General features: G+C 35.6%; 1 protein-coding gene across 1 annotated transcript; it reads left to right on the forward strand.

Annotated features, from left to right (window-relative positions):
* The first annotated feature begins 467 nt into the window (after positions 1–467).
* LOC145139196 (uncharacterized) lies at positions 468–1,181 on the forward strand. The gene is made up of 2 exons (XM_079073108.1): positions 468–801; positions 1,051–1,181. The coding sequence occupies exons 1-2, from the start codon at positions 468–470 to the stop codon at positions 1,179–1,181; spliced, it is 465 nt and encodes a 154-aa protein (XP_078929234.1).
* Positions 1,182–15,573: the final 14,392 nt, after the last annotated feature.

Raw genomic sequence — 15,573 nt, forward strand, 5'->3', positions numbered from 1 at the left:
TAATAGGAAATAACGGGTTGTCACAAAAGTTACCAGGACACACTGAAAATAATCTGAAGCACAATGTGAGTGCTATTTCCTTGAGAAGTGGAAAACGTTATGGAGACCCAGGCACATCTGAACCAGAAAAAGGAGCTGATGAAGAGTTTGAAGAAGTTATGGTTGAAAAAAAAGATGTAAAAGAGTTAGAAAAAGAAGAGGAAGAGTATGAAGAGGTTTTGGTTAAAGAAGAATCTGCAAAGATGGAAGAAAAATAAACCCCATGACCTGATATGTATAATTTGAAGGAGTACAAGCCCCTACCTCCATTTCCATCAAGACTGAGAAATACGAAGCGCGACAGTGAGGATGAAGACATTATGGAAAGTTTTCGTACGGTTGAGGAAAATATCCCACTTTTAGATGTTATCAAACATATCCCTCGATATGCCAAGTTTCTGAAAGATTTATGCAATTCAAAGTAAAAAATGAAATTTAATGAAACTATCAAAGCTGGCAAAAATATTTTTGCCATTTTGCAAAAACGTTTACCCCCAAAGTGCAAGGATCTGGGGATTTTCTCAATTCCTTGTAAATTGGGAAACCATAATTTTTCAAATGTCATTCTTGACCTTGGAGCTTCAGTCAATGTCCTTCCCTATTATGTTTTTGAAAAATTAAAAATGAAAACTTTACAAAAGACCGGTACAAGTATCCAGTTGGCTGACCACTCTATAGTACACCCAAAAGGTGCACTGGAGGATGTTCTTGTCCAAATAGATAATATGATCTTTCCCACTGATTTTTACATTCTGGACATGGGTAATTTGGACACTTCAGATACAAACTCTATCATTTTGGGAAGACCATTTATGAAAACTGTATAAACAAAAATAAATGTTTTTAATGGCACGATTTCAATGGAGTTTGATGAGGAAGTGGTTAATTTTAAAATGAATGATGATAATTTTCCTTCTGATAATATTTTTGTTAATTATCTAGGTAGCAGCAGTCCTTTATCTGAGGGATGCTGTGAGTTTTCTCATATCTCTGTGCAATGAATATTTGTAGATAGGAAGCTATCTGAAGCATCAGAGAAGGAGCTGATAAGAAATAAGCTTGGGGAGGTGAAGGAGAAGCTGAAATCTGCTAAGGAAAAATCAGAGACAAATCTGAAAAGAAAAATTGTTTTGGAGAAATAAAAGGATGTAAAGGTGATTTCAGATACGAATCTAAAAAGAAAAGAATTTGGAGAAAAAAAGGAGAAGAATTCTCGAAAGAAAAAGATCATAAAATGATAGAAATATGAAAATCATCTGAAAAACTTATCTGAAGACAATTTGGAGGCTTTCCAGTTTGCTGAACAAGTTCCAGGTCCACCAATCTTGCCATATCTGAAGGGATCTGGAGTGACAAGGAAGAGAGTTGAGTTTCAGAGAAGTCCCAACCACATCGGTTAGCAAATTTAGTTAGGAAAAGTCGAGCCAACAACTTTAAAAATGGGCGGCTTTCAAGGAGGCAAACCGAGGAGTAGTTTTCGTTTTTTTTCGCTTTCAATAAAGAGATGGTCGCGGTTCCAAGCAAGCTTGGGAAAATCAGAGGATTGACAGAGTTGTTGAAATTCAAATTTTTCGTCAACATCATCGTCAAAATCAGAATTCTGCAATCTTATCAGGTACTTTCATGTGTAGCTCCACCCTTTTGCTTTTATATGTTTTATTGGGATGTTCATGATGGGTTTTATACAAACAATCCTATGTGTGCATGCAACCCTAGTTTTGGATCTATGTTTTCTCTATTGGACATACAACAAATGAACACAAAAGAAAAAACCTAGCATGCATCTAATATTTTTAAATTCACAAATCAAAGATTAGAATACATACCTTTGTTGCTATATAGTAATAACAACTAGTTTCTTGAACTTCCTTTGATCTTGAGAACAAGTACCACAAATGTAGTACCTCTAATGGCTCACAAACACACTAGAGTGAAAGGATGAATATGAGAGAGAGGAGAGAGGGTAGCTTGCTCCAAAAATCGGCACTTCTAGGGTTTCTCCCAGGGGTGGACAAAATCTAGAGCCTAGGGGGCTTATTTATACTTGAGGCTAGCTAGGGTTTCAAGGTAGAAACCCTAATTCCTTAGCTTAGGGCCTAAGCAAGTCCATGGACCTCCTTACCTTAGGCCTTGGACGAAAATACCTAGAGCCTTCTAGGGATTTTCGGCCCATCCCTAATAACTATCAAATAATTACAAAACAGCCCCTGCACTTTTAATCAGTTCCTTTAATCTCAAAATTAATTCCAAATTAATTTCTGATTAAATACTAATTAATAATATGATTCCTAATTAATATATTATTCTTATAATATATTAATAATCATTTTATGCCCCCAATTTATTATTCTTAATAATAAATCAGCCTCTCTAATCAACAGTCATCCTGTCTAGTCACCAGTGTGAAGGCAACCCAAAAGGACCATGCTACTATCGGGTCAAGTACATCTCAATTATAGTTATGGGCTTAGAAACCTAATCCAACAGTCTCTCAGTTGGATAAGTATAATAACTATAACTACCAATGCAACTTCAAAATCCGATTAGCAATCATAGCTCTCAAATAGCTACTGTCAAACTTTGACGCGTCATTTAGATAAAGGATCATACAGTCCTCTGTTCTTCATGATATCGTGTGGACAAAGACATGGAATAGAGTCATACTTATTGTCCAACTGTTTGTTTCCTGATTTCTGATTTGTTTGACATAAAACTTAATTGAACATATCAATTCAGTCCTCACCGGGCCGGACACATAAGTCAACACAAAATCATCGAGGGGCCCAAGATATTGCTTTTAATCCTCTTAGGATAAAAGGAACAGATAAAGTTTGACATATATATATGCTTGTACTAACTAATTGTTAAATTATACACAATAATATGTTTTATAACATCAAGTTACTGATGCGTTTACGTACTATCAATGTACAACCAACTCGTAAGCAACAACTCATATATCTTGGTTTGAAGTCTATACAATATTATCGTCTCACAATCACTCGTGATGAATTCCATGAAGTGATTCATATGAGCGTGGGTTTAATCCAATACTCAAATCTTATTTCAAAAGCACTCATGAATGTTGCAGCAAGCTTTTGCCATGTCTAACACCTTAGACAATCTACAAACCAATTCATGACAGTCTAACCTCATAACTTACTTCCAAAGTATGATTGACTGTGGATAATTCAAATAATCTTATTATTCAGGAAGTAAAGCATGCAAAGATGAAACACAAAATAAACAATTGACAAAGGATAGTAAACTTTACTCATAAATAAAACTCTTATTACATAATCATCAAATGTCAATTACATTTATTTATTACTAGTTTCTGACTAACTATCTAATCACTAAAACTAATATCGTCCCTCAGGCCAATGCTCCTAGCATGCTGAAAATGCTTAACCCTTCTCAGTCCCTTCGTAAGGGGATCTGCTGGGTTCTCTTCTGACGATACCCTCTTCACTACGAGGAGTCCCTCTTCTACGCAATGTCTTATGAAGTGATATTTTATGTCGATGTGCCTGGATCTTCCATGATCCCTTGGTTCCTTGGTTAAGGAGACCGCACCCTCGTTATCACATAAAATCTCCATAGGCTCCTTTATAGATGGTACAACTCCAAGGTCTCCAATGAAGTTCTTTAGCCATATTGCCTCCTTCGACGCTTCGCTTGCTGCTATGTACTCTGATTCGCACGTTGAATCAGCTACAGTCTCCTGCTTGGAACTTTTCCATGTTACTGCTCCTCCATTCTGGGTAAATACCCAACCCGACTGAGAGCGGAAATTATCTCTGTCGGTCTGAAAGTTGGCGTCACTCTACCCTATCACTCTCAAGTCATCACTCCCACCGAGGGTAAGGACCTAGTCCTTACTCCTTCGTAGGTACTTAAGAATGTTCTTTACTTCTATCTAGTGAGCTCTACCAGGATTTCCTTGATATCGACTAACCATGCTCAAAGCAAAAGCCACGTCACGACGAGTACATGTCATAGCATACATGATCGAGCCAACGGCAGAAGCATATGGCACTCGACTCATCTCTGCTATCTCGGCATCGGTACTCAGACTCTAAGTCTTACTAAGTTTGGTATTGCTCTGGATAGGCAATTCTCCTTTCTTGGAATTCTCCATGTTGAAACGTTTCAACACCTTGTCCAAGTAGGTACTTTGACTAAGTCCTATCAGTCGTTTACTTCTATTTCTGAAAATCCTTATCCCTATAATGTAAGCAGCTTCTCCGAGGTCCTTCATAGCAAAACACTTCCCAAGCCAGGACTTAACTTCCTGCAAGTTTGGAACGTCGTTTCCTATGAGTATTATGTCATCCACATACAACACCAGAAAGCTAACTATGCTCCCACTAGCTTTGACATATACGCAGGACTCATCTTCGCTTCTCGAAAAACCAAACTCTTTGACTTTTCATCGAAACAAAGATTCCATCTGCGAGACGCTTGCTTTAATCCATAGATGGATTTCTCAAGCTTACACACTCTATTAGGATACTTCAAATCTACAAAACCTTCTGGCTGACTCATGTAAACATCTTCAACCAACTTCCCATTAAGGAAAGCGGTTTTGTCATCCATCTGCCATATTTCATAATCATGAAACGTACCTATGGCTAGCATAACCCTTATAGATTTGATCTTGGCTACTGGTGATAAGGTCTCGTCATAGTCAACTCCAGGAGTTTGAGTAAAGCTCTTTGCAACCAATCGCACCTTATACGTGTGTACTTTCCCATCCATGTTGGTATTCTTCTTGAAGATCCATTTGCACCCGACCGTCTTATGACCTTGTACATGGTCAACCAAGTTCCAAACTTGATTGTCATACATGGACTGAATCTCCCTTTCCATCGCCTCTTTCCACTTTGCAGACTCTTTGCCCGCCATGGATTCCTTGTAGTTGTTAGGTTCATATAACACATGTGGAACACTAACTCTACTGGAACATCTTAGAGGTTAGGACTTGTCAACTGGTCCAACAGGATTCTCATCCTCAGGTTGAGCGCTAGTGTTAGAGGTTCCTTCATCGCTTAACTCTTGAAGCTCTTCAAGGTCAATTTGACTCCCACTATCCTCTTGGCATATGAGTTCTCTTTCACGAAAGACATCCCTTTGTGCTACGAAGACCATGTTCTCACTAGGTATATTGAACAAATATCCAAAGGAGTTCTGTGGATAGCCGATGAAAATACAACGCTCACTACAAGGTTCGAGATTCTCGTGAGTCTCTCGTCTTACGAAAGCCTCGCAACCCCAAACCTTGATATGTGACAACGAGGGAACCTTCCCTGTCCACATCTCGTGAGGTGTTTTGGCAACCTTCTTAGTTGGGACTAGATTAAGGATATGGGCGACAATCTCTAAGGCATACCCCCAGAATGAGATAGGTAATGAAGCTCGACTCATCATGGAACAAACCATGTCCAACAAGGTTTGATTGCGCCTCTTAGCCACACCATTACGTTGTGGTGTCCTAGGTGGCGTCAATTGTGAAACAATTTCACATTCCTTAAGATACTCGTGGTATTCGATACTAAGATACTCACCACCTCTATCATATCTGAGCATATTTATCTTCATTCTCAATTTATTCTCTATTTCTTGTTTAAACTCTTTGAACTTTTCAAAGGTTTCTGACTTATGCTTGATTAAGTAGATATACCCATATCTACTATAATCATCAGTAAAAGTCACGTAGAAGCGATTCGCATCCCTTGTGGTGGATCTGAAGGGTCCACATACATCTGTATGTATGAGATCCAACAAACCCTCACCTCTTTCACAAGAACCAGTGAAAGGTGACATGGTCATCTTTCCAAGCAAACAAGACTCGCACGTGTCATCTGACTTTAGGTCAAATGACTCAAACACTCCATCCTTTTGGAGTTGGGCTATGCGCTTCTTGTTGGTATGTCCAAGACGACAATGCCACAAGCATGCCTTGTCTAAACCATTAGACGAATCAATATGCAACACATTATTTCCTAAGTTGTCTACAACCATCACAGTTTCATATATACACGTACAAGGCAATGCTTCAAAATAAAATTTACCATTATAGAAAGCATTTATAGAACCAATTTCATTGTTAAACGAAAATCTAAAACCTTGTTTATACAAACCATGAAAAGAAATAATGTTTCTCGCCATTTCCGACGAGTAGCAACAATCGTTCAAATATAACCCTAACCCATTACTAAGCAATAAAGAATAAACTCCAATCTTGGTGACAGGTGACGCTCTCCTATTCCCCATGATCAAGTTCATCTTCCTATGCTCCACATCCCTACTTCTTCTTAGACCCTGCAAATGAGAACAAATGTGAAAACCACATCCTGTATCAAGGACCCAAGAACTAGCATGTGATGAGTTGTTTGATTGAATAATGTAAATACCTGCGAAGGTGGGCTTTATCTTCCCATCCTTAATGTCCTGCAAGTATTTAGGACAGCTTCGTTTCCAATTCCCTTTTTCATGACAATGGAAGCACTCTGCTTCCTTTGGATTGGATGAGGGAGTAGCAGAATCACCTTTGGACCCACTTGAAGAGGATCCATCATGATACTTTCCCTTGTGATTCTTTGAGGGAGCTTTCCTTTTCTTCCCTTTCCCATGTCCAATTGCCAGGACTAGGGCAGCAGCAGCAGGAGTGGGTACAACAGACTTGTCTTTTAAACTACTTTCAGCAGTTCTTAGTAGGCCTTGAAGCTTGCTTAGAGTGACTTCCTCCTTGTCCATATGATAAGTCATCTTGAACTGATCATATCAAGGAGGCAAAGAGTGTAGGATAATGTCATTAGCCAACTCTTCATCAAAGTTAACATTCAACTTCAACAAGCGGTCCACATACCTTTGCATCCTTTGCAAGTGGGTCGTGATGGACTCTCCATCCTTCATTTTTGTTGTTATCATGGAGGCAACAATTTCGTACCTTTCTTGTCGAGCACTTTGATGGTACCTTTCCATCAAGTCTTGGTGCATCTCGTAAGGCCAGAAGTCCTCGTAGGACTTCTGATGCTCAGAAGTCATAGTGGCTAGCATGATGCACGACACCTTTGGCGTGTCCTTCTCATAAGCCTTATACTCAGCCAGTTGCTCAAGAGTAGCAGTTTCTTCATCAATCTCCTTCAGCTCTTTGTCGAGGACATATTTCTTTTCCTCGTATCGAATGGCCATGCGAATGTTTCGAATCCAATCGTTGAAATTCGACCCATCGAAAATGACCGCCCACATAAGTTCATGAGGGAGAAAGAGCCATAAGAGTTGGAGTTTGAAGCGTTGTTTGAGGTAGACATCTGAAAAAGAAGAACAAGTTTTATTAGATAGAAATTCCTTAATATAACACCCAAATGAATTATTAAGGCTAGGACTCAAACACAATAATTCACAATTCAGAAAAGGGATGCCGTAATCTAATTGCAAATTATTTGAAGGGAGGTAAATGACAATGTACCAATTTTACCACCAAAAAAACGAAATTTGAAAGACTCAAATTTTATGAAATTCCTAGTTCTTTGAGATTCATTGAACCTTTCAGTTGCATGTTTAATCTCGATTACCCTTCAAGTTTGTGACTGGGATACCGAGGATCACAAACAAAGGTGTGAATAACCATGCAAATGTGCGTGGTACTCTCGATGTCATTTATCACCTAATCAACGTGCCGGTTAGCCACACACGCTCCATTGATCTATGATAATTCTCGAGCTACCCTTCACCACCCTTGTTAGTCCAAATTAGTGTGCCAATTAGCCACACACGCTCCGCTAACGACTTGGCAAGGTGCAAAGTGCAATTCCATGGAATAGCACCATTTTCACATTTTTCCTAAAGTAACTAAGATTGGGAATTTATGAAAATATTTACTTACTTTCATAATTATCATTATACTTATTAATGAATTAATGTCCTATCCTACCTGTTCGGCTAACGACCCTCCACTAGTCAAGGAAGCGGTGAGTGAGAGTGGACACCCATTCAATCGCCATTTTATATGCAATTTCCTTATATCCCCCTTATACACCAGCTTCGTGAATGAGGCCTACTAACGGTAAGACTGACTTATCTTATACATATATATGTGTATTAATCTTTTAATATTATAATAGTATAAGGGTGTATTTTAAACATTTCAAAATACTAGGGTTTTTAATTCAATTAAAATTTTCGAAATTAATGCCTTTTAATTTTAAAATCTTAAATATTAAAAGCCTTGATTTAATAATTATCCAAAATTAAACAATCAATTTAAATTATTAAATCTCTTAGGATTATCCATTAAATTAAATAAATAATTTAACCTAATCCCTTTATCCCCTAGATTTCAAAAATTTGGGAAGGGATATTTCAAAATCTTTAATTATCCACTTAAACAATTAATAAGATAATTACCAAAGATAACATTATCCTAATCCCTAAAATTTTGAAATCTAATCTTGGGGAGGAAGGTATTTTCGAAAACCCTAGGGTTAACTAACCCTAAAATCGAAAATATGGGGCCAAAGGCAAAGGGTTTAAAAACCCTAGACAAATTTCGAAAACTAGGGTTTTGAAACCCTAATTTCGAAAATCCAAGCCCTAGGGTTTATTTTCCATAAACCCTAATTTGTCAAATTCATACTTTTGTATCAAATCTAATTAAACACAACAACCAAAAGGCTCTGATACCACTGATGGTATTTATACAAACAATTCTATGTGTGCATGCAACCCTAGTTTTGGATCTATGTATTCTCTATTATACATACAACAAATGAACACAAAAGAAAAAACCTAGCATGCATCTAATATTTTGAAATTCACAAATCAAAGATTAGAATACATACCTTTGTAGCTATATAGTAATAACAACTAGTTTCTTGAACTTCCTTTGATCTTGAGAATAAGTACCACAAATGTAGTACCTCTAATGGCTCACAAACACACTAGAGTGAAAGGATGAATATGAGAGAGAGGAGAGAGGGTAGCTTGCTCCAAAAATCGGCACTTCTAGGGTTTCTCCCAGGGGTGGATGAAATCTAGAGCCTAGGGGCTTATTTATACTTGAGGCTAGCTAGGGTTTCAGGGTGGAAACCCTAATTCCTTAGCTTAGGGCCTAAGCAAGTCCATGGACCTCCTTACCTTAGGCCTTGGATGAAAATACCTAGAGCCTTCTAGGGATTTTCGGCCTATCCCTAATAAGGGTGATACAATGGCCCAAAGCCTCAACTATCAAATAATTACAAAAAGCCCCTGCACTTTCAATCAGTTCCTTTAATCCCAAAATTAATTCCAAATTAATTTCTGATTAAATACTTATTAATAATATGATTCCTAATTAATATATAGGTCTTATAATATATTAATATTCATATTTATGCCCCAATTTATTATTCTTATTAATAAATCAGCCTCTCTCCTTAACAGTCATCCTCTCTAGTCACCAGTGTGAAGGCAACCCAAAAGGACCATGCTACTATCGGGTCAAGTACATCCAAATTATAGTTATCGGCTTAGACACCTAATCCAACAGTTCATTCCTCTCTAAGCATTGAGGACAGTGCATCATTTTAATCTTGGGAAGGGGATTAGTGTAAAAAATTTGCATTTTTTTAGAAAAAAAATTATATTTTAGTTTTTTTAGTTTTAATTTTTTTTAAATTTATTTTTGCATTTTATTTTTATCAATTGCATATAAAAAATCTGAAAAATCAAAAAATATTTTCCTTTTTATTTTTCTACACTCATAAAAAAAACTCAAAAAGATTTTATTTTTAGTTTTTTATTTTCTGCATTTTAAAAAAATCAAAAAATTTAAAAATTTTACATGAGATGAGGATATCTTTTTACATTCGATAGCTCTGTCAAGATGAAGTGTGATAGTTACCGAAAATAATAGTCTCATTACAATCAATTTTAAAAAATTATCGTTTCATATCAGAAAGTGCTTTAAATGTTTTCGAAATATGAACCAACATAAGAGTCGAATAATTTTTACAATGGAAGTGTGGATGGAAAAACGAACAGTATTTTAGAAATAATTTCCTTAGATGACTTAAAAAGAACCTAGATTGGATAACCCTTATCTTTCCTTGAAGTACTTAACCATATAGTTTCTGCGCCTTTTGAGGTTAGGAGGGAACTCTTGTTATATCCACACAATGTATTATCATTTTTGAAGTATTGAAGATATGGTCGGCCTCAAAGTAAAATCCGCGCCCAGTCAATATATATTTGTTAGAAATGGTATATCAAGAAACTTGAAGAAATCTGAAACTCCAAGTCAAATCCAAGTCAAGTTCAAGTCGAAATCAAGAAGCAATCAAATTTAAATGTGAAGAGTTGATCAAGACAAAGAAGATGTGTGGTATAATGAGATAGATTCCTCGATATTGGAATCAAGGGGTAAGCTTGGATTTTCTGTCCATAATGGAGCTTACCGCGTTTACTGGATGAGTTCGGAGAAAATGAGGGGTTGGTCAAGCTAAGTTTTTATTAAAGAATTTTCGTGAAATTATTTTTAAAAATACACTGTTTTCACAAATTTAATTCAGCATAAAAAAATTTCTCAAGCTTCGTTTGACTTATAATATGAATTCTGAATCTGCAATAAAGGCAGTGTTGTAAAACTCCCCGAGTTGGTCGATTACTCCTCCGAGTACTCGCTACTCAGCCCCTTACCGAGGCGAGTTACAGAATCTCGAGTACTCCCTGATCGACCCCTTACTGAACTGAGCAGTGTTGTAAAACTCGATCAACTCGGTGATTAGTATGTATAATATACTTAATGATTTATTATTTAACACACACATGCGATTATTACAATATATATATATATATATATATATATATATATATATATTGTAATTATATATATATATATATATATATATATATATATATATATATATATATATATATATCCTAAATTTTCAGTAATTATTCACGAAGTGAAACCATTATGTGTTTTTTAGTTTTTGTGTATTCACATTTATCTAATTTTGTTATACATTTCAATCAACTTATGATTTTAACATATATAATTTCCTTAAAAATATTTCTACATGAATTACCAAATCCGAGTACTCCCCGAGTACTCCCGAGTACTCGCTACTCGGTAGTCGGCCGAACAGGTACCGAGTAACGAGTTCTACAACCTTGAATAAAGGTATTAAGACTGTTGTATAAGTAGTGATTTCCTTTAAGCTTCCTCGTTGTGAAATCTAATCATGTGAGAAAAAAAGAGTGAAGTATTTTTTATTTTTCTTATTTTATTCTAAATTCTTTTCAAGTCATCTACATCTTTCCACTTGTTTAAAATGTTTTATCTTTTTCTTACTTGAGGGCAAGTAAGGTTCAAGCTTGGGGAGCTTTGATAGATGCCATTTTATGCATATTTTAGGGTAGTTTTTATTAGCATTTACCATCATAATTTATACATTTGCATGTCATTTTTTTAAATAATGTTCAACTCATGTCTTTTATCAGAATTCTCGTATTGCTATCATTTTTTGTGTCATTTTTAGATAGTTCGAGTGGAGCAATACTTTAGGAGCAGTTGGATGCATGTTTGGAGCTTAAATGGAGCTGGAACTGAAGAAGGATGCTAAGGAATAATAAGGAATGCTTAAACTGAAGAATCGCGTCCGAAACAAGTCCGAAAGTAAAATCTGTGATCACAAGTCCCCTTTCTGCTATCACATAAATGCCATGAAGTTTCCTAGGGTCAAAATAAGTCATCTAGAAGCCATCTGAAGAAAAAAGTTAAACATGCGATCACAAGTATGTTCGCAGGTGGACTTCAGGGATTTTTCGTGTCAATAATTCAGATGGAAAGGAAAAAAAGAAACCTGCAATCGCATGTTTGTCCAAAAGCCCCAAAAAAGCAATTTACATCATTAAGTCGGCCCGATACGCGTTATCATGAAAATATGCGGTCGCATATAGCCAACCTGCGATCGAATATACGCCCGTAAGTCTGCAGGACATATAAAAAGACCTCAATAACACCCCCAATTTGTCACACCCCAAACGGGAACGGCGGAAACGTTGGGGGGCGGAGGACGTCATGTACAGTATCACAACAATTGTATAATAGTAATCAAAGCAACAACAACCATTGTATTAATAATATAAAGTTTACATCGTTTTCAAAACATTGACTGATTTACATTAAAACTATAGCAAAAGATAAGACGTAATACTAATATGCTCCGTCTTCATAACGCCCGAGAGGGTACCTGCTATTAACTTTCCTGAGAATACAAGTGGTTTAAAAAGAGAGTATCAACATTTAAGTTGGTGAGTTCATAATTATTTTGGTGGAAAAGATATATTCTTTATTAATAACAGCGTTAATGTGTTCTCCCAGAAAATCAAATATTTTCTTAGTATACAAATCATAATCTTAGTACTTTGAGACTAAAAAGTATAAAGTTCTTATGTTTTTAATCTGTGATTTGATATTCTGATTCATGTACTTAGTATAACTCGTCCAGTTACCTCCTATGATTACTTGGTGTATGCAAATTATATATAATAAAAATCGAACGGACAATCGATTGGGTGAATCTGCCCTAAGTCTACAACCAAACAAGGAACAGGAAGAAATGCGGAAATCACACATTCCACTGTTTATCGAATCTTCATTATATAGAATCGTAATGTATAAATTAAGTAATCATACACTTTAATAAAAAGGATACTCGTTATATGTTTTTCTGAACTTCTGTTTGTACCATATTAGTAACTATATAATGTTTTACTTCTCGTGTAATTCATGTGTAGATCTTGAAATTTAGTACTTACAAATAATGTAATATAATTTTATTATTTAAATAAAACCTTTGAAAGTACATTTACCCTGAAACCCGAATGTATAGTTAATAATCAAATAAAACTATTTGATAATATACAATTCGTAAATAAGTGTTAAATCCTTTGTAAACATATTCTTAGTTATATCCGTTCTACGATAATCAGTTGTGTTTATTTTCAGAAAGTCGAACTATAAACTATTCACTTGTAAAATAATGATATTGATCCTGGAAAATCTTATATTTTCCATAATACCGATTTGTGGTTTTAAACATTCCAAAAATCAAAAAAGGTATAGGTATAAGTACTATAATTAATTTCATGATATGTAGTTTTGTTCATAGGTAAAACTAACTGAAGATATATTTAGCCTGTAAAATAGATATGATGAAAATACCTTATTTTACTATTTTATAAGAAGTATATTACTACGTAAAATAATTGTTGTTTTCTCCACGTGAGTTCTTATAACCATACTATATGACTGATATGCCTGCCACGACGTTCTTCAGGCGTCAGAATGATATGACATTTGTCACCCATAACCTGCCGGTCGTGCTGTAGCTAACAGCCAGGGTGCGGGATTTTCAGTCCCGTATATATCTATACACAAATTCACGTTCTCCCTCCAAGAGATTCTGGTTAATAAGTTAGGACTTATGGTCATACTTAGATAAGTACACCACGAAGTGTCTCACAAATTTATTGTTTCCAACGAGATTACGAGTAATACAATGGAAAAAGCCTTTTAACAACTAATGATGAAATTTTTCCATATATAAGTTTAAGATAATTGATATTGAGAATTGACCCGTAAATTATACCTATTATAATTTATATGTGTGTTTTCATATCGTTTTCTTTACTTAATAAAATAGTTCATAAGTTCCATAAACTATACCCATTATAGTTTATATGTGTGTAATTTACGTAATATGAGCCTTTTGTATTTTAACAACCTGGAGAGTTTATAAGTTTGGCAACAAAAACATTTAGTTAGTATTTTTGCGTACAATATTTATAATATATAAAAGAGCGATATAAACAATTTGTATTTTAATCATAATATTACTTGTGTTTTTACTTGTATTCCCCCCTTAAAAACATAGAAAATTTTGAAAAAGTGTAGGGGTATGAACTCACTTGAAAAAGATGGCGATTTGGACAACACTTCGTTGCTAGAAAAGACTTTATTGCTGAAAACCAGGCTTTGCGAGGGTCGAGTTAGAAACCGAAAGACTCTTTTCTTGTGGACTTTTGGTGCTTCGGGATGTTCTTCGGGTGTTAGATATTTTACCGGGACTTCGGGGGGTTGTAAGGAGGTTTATGGGAGTGAAAGAAGTGAAAAATGGTGTAAAAGAGGTGAAGGAACTGGGAGATCTCGCAATCTATTTATACTAGTCGAGACCTCGCATTACGCAGGGCGAAGTCTCGCAGTACACGGGGCGTACGAGACACGCGTCTGATTCTCGGAAGGAGGGTACGTGGCTCAGACGTGTCTGCTATGTGGCTACCATGCGAAGACGAGCGACGTGGTCAGTCTGAGGCCCTGCAATGCGAACGCTGGGCGTAACCCTCTACACGGGGTGTTCCTCTTCGGACAAGTCTCGATATTTGGGCCACAAACTTCAAAATTTCATAACTTTTTCATACGAATTCCGTTTTTGACGTTCTTTATATCCGCTCGTAGGTGAGATTATACTCTACAACTTTTGTTTAGACTCTGTCGGCTAATTTTAACTTTATTTTTAATGTTATATTTTTAACAGGCCCGGATAGGAAAAATCCGTTAAAAATTCATAACTTCTTTATCCGATGTCCATTTTCGCCTGTCTTTTAACCGTTGAGTTATTATTGACGAGATCTTCGATTCTCGTTTAGGTTGTGTCGGCTAAAAATCGCTAGATCTCTAATTCGAATTTCGGGTTGTACACTACTATGACGAAACTTAGAAAAATCATAACTTCCTCATACGAAGTCAGATTTGGACGTTCTTTTTATATAAACTCTCGGTTTAATGTATTCTACGACTTTCATTTAGATTGTTAAGGCTAAAAAGCGTTTTATTGTAAACTCACTTTTTACGCTACACAGTGTTTTGTCAGTTTTGTCGCGGATCTTCGATAGGTCATAACTTCTTCGTTATAACTCAAATTTCGATGTTGTTTATATTTTTGGAAACCTTTTTATGATCTCCACCACTTTATTCATTCAAATCAAGTTTATTTAACATTTTATTTTTAAGGTTTATTTTCTTTATTACTTTAAAACAGGTTACAATTTGACCTAAACTATTATATTTACTTAAAATATCGGGTTGTTACACAATTAGAAAAAAAAAGATGATTCCAGATGCCAGAATACCCTTCTGAATGCGATTTTTGATACCTTTCAACGACTTCTGGAGATCTGAAGGTGGCGAATCATCTCACACATTTAGTTTATCTAGATTATTCGGTTAATGTTTCTTTCTACTATTTTAGTTTTGTTTTTAGCTATGTCTGGCTAAAACCTTAGTTTTTAGTTTTGCATAAACTAGTACTTTTCATGTGATTAGTTTTCAGATCTGGTTTCCTTTTTGTGTTTCTATCTAATTTTTTCAGTTTTGAGCTTAATGATTGTTTGATTTTAATTCTTATTAGTCTGATCACCTAGCTAGGGTTTTATCATTCTAGTTAATCAGTTAATAGAATCTATAATTATTTTTGTCAACTGGTA

This window comes from Lactuca virosa, chromosome 9 (genome assembly GCF_052849685.1).
Source record: "Lactuca virosa cultivar CGN04683 chromosome 9, Lactuca_virosa_CGN04683_v6, whole genome shotgun sequence".
NCBI classification, from domain to species: domain Eukaryota; kingdom Viridiplantae; phylum Streptophyta; class Magnoliopsida; order Asterales; family Asteraceae; genus Lactuca; species Lactuca virosa.